This window comes from Corvus brachyrhynchos, unplaced genomic scaffold, assembly GCF_000691975.1.
Source record: "Corvus brachyrhynchos isolate BGI_N302 unplaced genomic scaffold, ASM69197v1 scaffold409, whole genome shotgun sequence".
NCBI classification, from domain to species: Eukaryota; Metazoa; Chordata; class Aves; order Passeriformes; family Corvidae; genus Corvus; species Corvus brachyrhynchos.
Window position 1 is genome coordinate 1,548,107 of NW_008246059.1, and position 7,829 is coordinate 1,555,935.

Consider the following 7,829-nt stretch of genomic DNA (forward strand, 5'->3'; position numbering starts at 1 on the left):
ACAGATGAACTGTGACCTTGGTATTTTGTACCATGTATTTTTAAAAGCCACAATTTATTTATTGTCTGTATTTTTATAGCATTTCCTTAAAAATTTTTCCATGTATTGTCCATTATTTTCAGTAATAAAAATATTTTGGAGCATTTCCAACATAGAAATATACTAATTATAGGAACTGCCTAATTTTTGTTTGTGGTGTGCCTTGAAGATAGATACAACCCTTTTTTTTGCCATACAACAGTTCAACATAAATGCCACTACAGAATATAGGAAATTTCACTGTTATTAATATGAACAATATTGTGTGAAAAATACTCAGCTGTATAAACTTGCTGAAATCTTCATTCATATTTCAAACATCATCTGTTTAAAAGAAACTGCATTTTGGTTCCACTCAGCAGAGAGCAAAGTTATTTGGGCAGGTGATTCATTTAATTAGAAAGCTGTTCTAAAGATAACTTGTTTTTTTTCATACCAGCGTTAGTACGCTTAGAGTATTTGACTGTAGCCTTATGCTGCTACACTAAGTATGTACTTCTACTAGATCTCACAGAGGAGGGATAGACCTTCAAGCATTATTTATGCATACACTGAAAGGTACTGCACCTTTTAGAAATGTAAGTGTTGCTCCAGAGGAACATCTGAATAATGAATTATTTATGATAGCAAGGAGGATGGGAGGGGAGCCCTTCTTCAAAGTCATGTCTGTTTCTTTCTGCATGTTTACATGTAATTATTTTTCTAGAGTCTTGATGTTAAAATTCAGGTAAGTTTTACATCAGAACTGCTTTTGGACTTCAAAATCTTTGTTCTAATTTTTAAAAAATGTTGCTTCAGATACTGAAGATGTTTAGAACCCAATCCCTGCTGCTCTTTGGAGACAGGATCTATTAATATACAATCTCTGCTCTGCAACTCCATACCTGTTTTGTGCGTGCAACATGAAATCTAGAGAAATATTGCTTCTCTAAAGTATTCCTCCCAGACTCGAATTTTGAGTATTTTTAGTGAGTTACACTGGCAATAGAGCAGCAGTGGTAAAACTTGTTCAGATTAATACAATTTGTGATTAACACCTGCTACGTGGGTCAATACTGTCCAGTGAAATGCAAGACCACAACAGGGGTTAGCCAGCTATTAGTTTATTGATAATATAAATTGCAATCAGCATGGGAAGCCTCAGTACCACAGAGAGTTGTGAAGAAAAAACAGTCTGGTCAGGTACCGGATTGAGGTTCAGTCCAGGGTCATCCCTCCCTCAACTTAGAGACTTGTTCCTTTTGGCAGCAGGTTTTATAGATCTACATATCTCTCTCTATATAAATCTGCTTCATGCCCACCTGGTTACACATCAAACAATACAATCATGCAATAATTAGAAGCTTGGGTCACTGTGAGGATCACCAGTGGGGGGCAGGATGTTTGCTTTATGAACTGGGACTACATCACATGCATTGAGCCATGTCCTTGATTCCTTGATAATCTTCAAAGTCCTTCCAAGTCCTGCAACAAGTACATCCCAATGTGGTGCATTTCTCTGTACAAACTGCGGGGACCAGGCTTAAAACCTTGGAATAGATGATTTTATGCATGGTTTTTCTTTCACCTCAATCAGTACATTACGAAAAAAGACAAAACCCCCTTATCCTTGTGGTATAGCTATTTACACCTGCAGCAGCACAGATATTTACGTGTTAAAAAACTTATATACAATAGTACACTTCCTATTATTTCTGTATTTAAAAAATGTAATGCAAAAATATTCTTAAGTTCCTTCCCCCAAATAATTTGAAAACTTACATGGATGGTGTTTTAGGAAGGCTTTTGAAATAATGTGCACAAACAAAGATTACCTGAAAATTTTTGCCTGAAGGAAGACAATGAGAATCAGAACAGCAATATGCCATCAATAGTGCTGAGAAAATGCAGCTGTTCTGAGGCTGGCATTTCTTTTGTTCACTTGGCTCTCTCTATTCTGGCTGATTCATATCAATCCCAAAGCAAAAATCATCAATAAGGTGCTTCATTAAGACATGGAAAATAGTCTTCAGTCTTGAAGAGGACTGGAGGTTCATAGAGGCTCTGCTGTTGTCGTGAGGAAGACGATTTCTGCAAATTAGATAAGTTTATTTTTCGCCTTTTTCATAAAGCATTTTAAAACAAAGCCTGCAGAGCTAAAATGCAAAACAAGAAAAGTTTTTAAGGCGTATCTCCTTAGCTGAATGAATTCTGAATCATAGCTCAGATGAGTCTGGCATGTTCCTAATGTTATTGAAGAAATGCAGCCTTTGATCTTTGCCATTCCAGCACCTAACCAGGCTCGGTCCTGGAATGTGTATGTATGAGACGCCAGCACTGCAGGAACCAAATTGTACCATCCAGCTGATGGCAGAGTCATTGTAACCTTCATCCTTTCCAAGCCATACACCTTTACCTTCTCTGCTCCAGCCTTTGAATTCTCCTCAGCTGCTTCTTTTGACTCAACTCTAGGCCTGTGTTGTCATTTAGTTACTCACAAAGTCTTCCTATGGAAACACACCTAGCAAATGTTTCTTTCTAGAAGGTTGCTGCTCCTTCTGAGCTTCTTCACTGTTAAAAGTAATCCGGCAGTGGACTGGAAAAGAGCTGTTACACTGTTTTTCAGGAAAGGTGTACATGTTTCTTTTAAATATTAACTGTATGTGGTTTTGCTGTATCAAATGGCTCATTGGAAGAGATGACATCAAGGACCACTAGTGACTACTCTGTCAGCCTTGCTGCATGCAAATAATGCTGCAATGCAACACAGCCCCAGGGTCTGTTTTCAATACATGGCATTAAATAGAGTGCTTGAAATCAAGATTTCATTCATTAAAAATTGTTTTAAACTAATAAAAAGATTTGGATGAACTATTTTGTAGAGCCCTCAGTCTGGAATGAGGAAATTAGTCTTCACCAATAATAAAGTTAAAAGCATACCAAATATCATCAGTACCCTTGGAGTTTAGAATGCTTTTACAGCACCAAAATGAAGATATGAGTAACCATACCTACAAAACAACAAAGTAGAAATTTCCCAATATTCAGTTGAGCTGTATACTTGTACTCCATATGAAATAAGCACACATTCTCCTGCTATATACAAAATTGCTGATATACTAAATTGTCTTTAACTTTACAATAACATTAATTTTTCTAAGTTTGTTTTGCCATTCAAGTTGTGATGAAATTAAAAAATATAAACAAAGGTCTAATCTATGAACAGTGTATATTATCAGTGTTCTCTGTATCACAAGTTTTGCCAAATGTAAAAGCAACCTTCAAAATCAAAGTTGTAATTTTCAAAATAATTTCCTACTCTGTACTATGAGTTAACACCCTACAAGCAAGGGAAACTAAGGTTTTCTGCAACTCCTGACACTGATTTAAGAGGTGCTGTATTTGCCTCTGTGCAAGGGGATTATTTCAATCCAGTGAGGAAATTTATAGGCAGGCACAGTACCCACAACTGCCTAAGCACACATTTATGATTAGTTGTTTTTGCAGCTGCTTAACAGACATTTTTACCTTTTGAGAGTCTACATTCTTAGTGATATTAGAAGTCTTATAGTACTGTTCTTTACACTGCCTGGTATTCACAAGGGAAGAACTTTGGGCAAAGTCTGAAAGGGAGATTATAAACACACATCTTGAGAAATAGAAAATACAGCCTCTGTGTACAGAAACATACATTTAAATGAGAAGAGAATGAGGGAACTTGACTAAATTAAAACTAGCAATGAAATGTGAACTACAGCTACAGTGAAAATCATGACATCAGAATAACCTTCTTTTCCAAACCATGTATTTTAGCACGGATGTATTGAGCCAGTTAAATGTCAGGCATGTGGAGAAATCTCTACAGGCATTTTCACTCTGATACACTTGTGTTTACTACTGAAAAGAGGTATTTTACTATGCAGCACCCAGAACCACTGAGGAACAGTAACCTGCCTTTTAGTGAATCAAATAATGCCAGTAAGTTCTGAATGTTACTTTATTGCTATCCATACTCTAAGAAACAACTGGAGATGCCAGGTTCACCTTCCTGACACTTTCAAAGATTTTCTACCTTTTTAATTGTGGAAAAACTGCTTATTTGATTAAGTATTCCCATACAACACTAAAAAAAAGCACTTTCTTAGAACTATCAAACTTTTCAACTGAAGATTATAATTCCATGGTTGATAACTGCTTTTAGCAAAAAAATGGAATACTGTTGAACATTCTTCAAGGCAACTTAAGCAGTTTTTTAGTTTTGTAACTGGCCCATAAAGAGCAGCTTTGTGTTGTTGTTTTAGTTTAGGTTTTTTTTTAAAGAAAAAATGACAGAACCCTAAACTTAAACAGCAAGGAAAATGAAGGAATGAGATGAGAAATTAACTAACTTAAAGACTGCACAGTAAACTGTAGTGAAGAACAGGTTCCTTGAACTGAGCCTTAACAAGACAACACATGTTCTTTTTATATGTATTTTTCTCTACTGCCACACATGCTTGGAATTTGTAGGAACAAAAATACCTCAAAAAACCACAACCTTCTTCCTCTCCCCCTCGATGAAGCTATTTTTTCCAGCTTTCTTACCAGAATACAGAAACCTGAGTTAGTACAGGATGAATATACAAAGATAAAATAATCTGTGAGCTGACAAGACGCAAAAGAGCAAAACTTATAAATGGACTACTGGCAGGTGATGTCAAGAAGCATCAGGTGTTCAGGTGAATTTTTTTTTAACCAGAAGGTTATTTTAAACCCGAGGCATAATGCCAGTTCAGTGTTAGGTAAGGCATCTCTGAAATATACCAAAGAGAGCATTTCAAGTTTTTTGTAAAGACAGAGAAAACTGCATCCTCAGAAAGTTCACCAAGGTGGTAGCATGATTATCAAACAGGCTGGATTAAATATGACCTTTACTTTAAAAATACTCTGCAGATTAGCTTTCATTTTCTGTTTTGGTAACATTTGTGCAGTGATGTTATCAATGCAGTAGGATTCTTTAGCAGTGTTGTCTGTACAGGCTCTTCCTACTCGTTTTGCATACCAGGAGAGATCAGGGGTGCTTTAGTATAAAGGCTTGTGCATTATGTGCTTGTTTGTGTGCTTCACATTCATTTCTTTGTGTGCTTGGCCTTGTTTTGCAACGTTACACAAATCCTTGTAAGAAATTCTATTTTTAAGTCGGGTTGTTATCTTGTTTTTTTTTAAAGAAGCCTGAGAACTCTGTAAAAATCCTAATAAAGTATATAAAAAAGGTACAGCTACATTCAGATACATGTGTAAAAAACTTACTCTTCTTTTAATCATCTGCTCTAGTAAGCAGAGCAACTAAGCTGGTCACATGGCAGCAAAACTTTACTTACATTAAGGAAGGATGGCATGCTGATTGTGTGCAAGATTTTCCTGAACGTGCTTGGAAAAGCTCCAAGGTCTGTTTCTGCCTTTATGACCCGTTCTTCCAGTCCAGCTACGCTATTCCCAATCATTTTCACAAAAGCCTAGTGGGGAAAAAAACCCCCAAAATAAATACGACATTTTCACTAACAAAATAAAACAGGATTATGTATTGCAAAACAGTGGTGAAAGATCCGTTGCTTAAATGAGGAGTCAAAAGCTTCATGCTCTATTTCCCTTCTGCCTACAAGTCCATTTTAATGCTAGAAATTACTTGAGATACTTAAAAGGCTTAAAACCAGGTTAAATCTAATAAAACAATCTTCCTTTTCCCATTTACCTTTCAAAAAACTAACCTGGATTTTTCAGAATCTTGACTTCTACCTGCCTTTCTACTATCGAAAAACCAAGGGTCTGAATCAAGCCTTTGAGGCTTTATTGGGGATCAAGAGACCTCTCATTCTAGTTGATTCTGAAATTTTGAAAGCTAGTGCAAAAAACTCCCTTGCTTCAACCAGTCAATGGACTTTTTTTCTTTTTTAATATGTTAACAAAAGATCTAAAACATGTTTGGGGTTCGCACAGCGCCCAGAAATTCTTAATAAATTTAGTCCTCTTTATTAACCCTGAAGTACAGAACCCAGAGTGGACATGGAGAACACAACTGACCTGAGCTCGCTCCATGTGTGTGCATGCACACACAAATATGCAGACATTGACTCTTCCTCCCGTTTGGAAACAGAATGCATCTAGAAAATATCAAATACATACCTCTAGTTTGTCAATCTTCCTATATATCTGCCTCATTTCTGTAGCTTTTGTGTAAATTTGAGGTATACTTTCATTGACAACTTGAGAGGAATCACTTCGAATCTAAAGACAATTCAAAGAAATGATACATAAGTCAATGAATGAAACAAAACGTGTACTAGATTTTATTCTGGAAGCTAGACCTATGCTCCAATGAACAGACTAAAATTTAGAGTTTAAAAATACCAGACTAAAAGTAGTATAAAAACACTAGATTAAAATCAATACACTACAGCTTTTTTGTATAGTTTCTAAGAAACTTTGAAGAAAATGTATTTTGCAAAGACTAATATTTACCTTCGTAATTATATTAAAAATAGGCTACTACAATCTTTTCTGAACTGAGATTTTCCAAGACATACTAAAGAATTAAATATATTAAACTAAAATTTTCACTTAAGTTTTACTACCTGTACTTTTCCTCAGGTTTGTTAAAAAGTCAGGCCACAAAAATCTTAGTTTACTGATATTAAAAAAACCTCCAGACCTACAATAAAGTTTCCCTTAAGAGTTGTGCAGGAGAACCATATGTGCTATGCTTTAAAAGACAGCCTGTCTACCAGTGTCAGCTTACAGGAACTTTCCATTCAGTTTCCCCATCTAACCCTATGAGAAAAGTGAAAACAAAGCTGCCTCTCGGAAAAGAGGGTCCCCTCCCCTGAAGACAAATCTAGCTTTAGTGGTTTGGCAACTCTGATTAGATACTTTCATTAAAAAAACCCACAAAGGATGTCTTTATGCATTTTAAAGGAGAAGCAGAATATCATACTGCTCTTTTAAACCTCTGTCATTGCGCCATTCAAAATGGGATTCCGTGCATATACATGGACAAGAATACAAATACATAAATATGCAGTTAGGAAAAATTTCTTCACTGAATGGGTTGTCAAGCATGGAAGCAGGCTGCCCAGGGAAGTGGTGGAATCCCCATCCCTGAAGGTATTCAGAAGATGTGGCACTTTGGGACATGGTTTAGGGATGAACATGGTAGTGCTGGGATAATGGTTGGATTTGATGATCTTAGAGGTCTTTTCCAACCTAAGACATTCTATGATTCTATAGCTATATGGACACATTTTGCTCTGATGTGAAAGTTTGGTAGCTTTCATCCATGAGTTACCTAATTACCAAAAATAAGTCATCTAATTATCAAATGTGTTTACATACTGGAATCTGCCTAGACTAAAGGCTTCTTCCTGTCTATGTCTTACTTACAAACACCGATTAAACTGTGTTCTGACTTCGAAAACACAACCACATGCAAGTTATACGTACCATGTCCAGCATTCCCACGAATTCATCCACCCTGGTCAGTAAGTCTTCTAGACTCTTGTCTAAGCTTTCTATCTGCAAAACAGAGGTCACGTGAAGTACTTGAAAACACACGCACACACAAAACCCCAGCCAGTCTCACAAACAAGACCACCGAGTATGGACACCGGTCAGACTACAGCCAGCCTCCCAGGAATCCCACGGCTTTTCCCTCTCTCGGCTTCGTTCAGCGCAAGGGACGCGACCCCCGGTACGTCCTGTCCTGCACAGCGCCAGACCAGGAGCGCCCAGCTCCAGAGGGATGTGCTCCCACGACAGCCCTTCCCGGCGCCGGGCCC

General features: G+C 37.0%; 1 protein-coding gene across 1 annotated transcript; it reads right to left on the minus strand.

Moving 5' to 3' along the window:
- Window positions 1–1,126: 1,126 nt before the first annotated feature.
- BLOC1S4 (biogenesis of lysosomal organelles complex 1 subunit 4) lies at window positions 1,127–7,661 on the minus strand. Its single transcript, XM_017746160.1, has 4 exons — window positions 7,495–7,661; window positions 6,181–6,282; window positions 5,379–5,513; window positions 1,127–2,109 (listed from the first exon to the last, which is right to left on the minus strand). Exons 1-4 carry the CDS (start codon window positions 7,504–7,506, stop codon window positions 2,011–2,013), a joined length of 348 nt encoding a protein of 115 aa, XP_017601649.1. The 5' UTR covers window positions 7,507–7,661; the 3' UTR covers window positions 1,127–2,010.
- Window positions 7,662–7,829: the final 168 nt, after the last annotated feature.

What these genes read in the sequence shown, in the direction of transcription:
- BLOC1S4 (XM_017746160.1), bottom strand. An exon ending in GGAAGATTGACAAACTAGAG is followed by an intron (nt 5,514 to 6,180) that starts GTATGTATTTGA and finishes TTTCCCCACTAG; the next exon opens with GCTTTTGTGAAAATGATTGG. An exon ending in GCATGCCATCCTTCCTTAAT is followed by an intron (nt 2,110 to 5,378) that starts GTAAGTAAAGTT and finishes TCTAATTTGCAG; the next exon opens with AAATCGTCTTCCTCACGACA.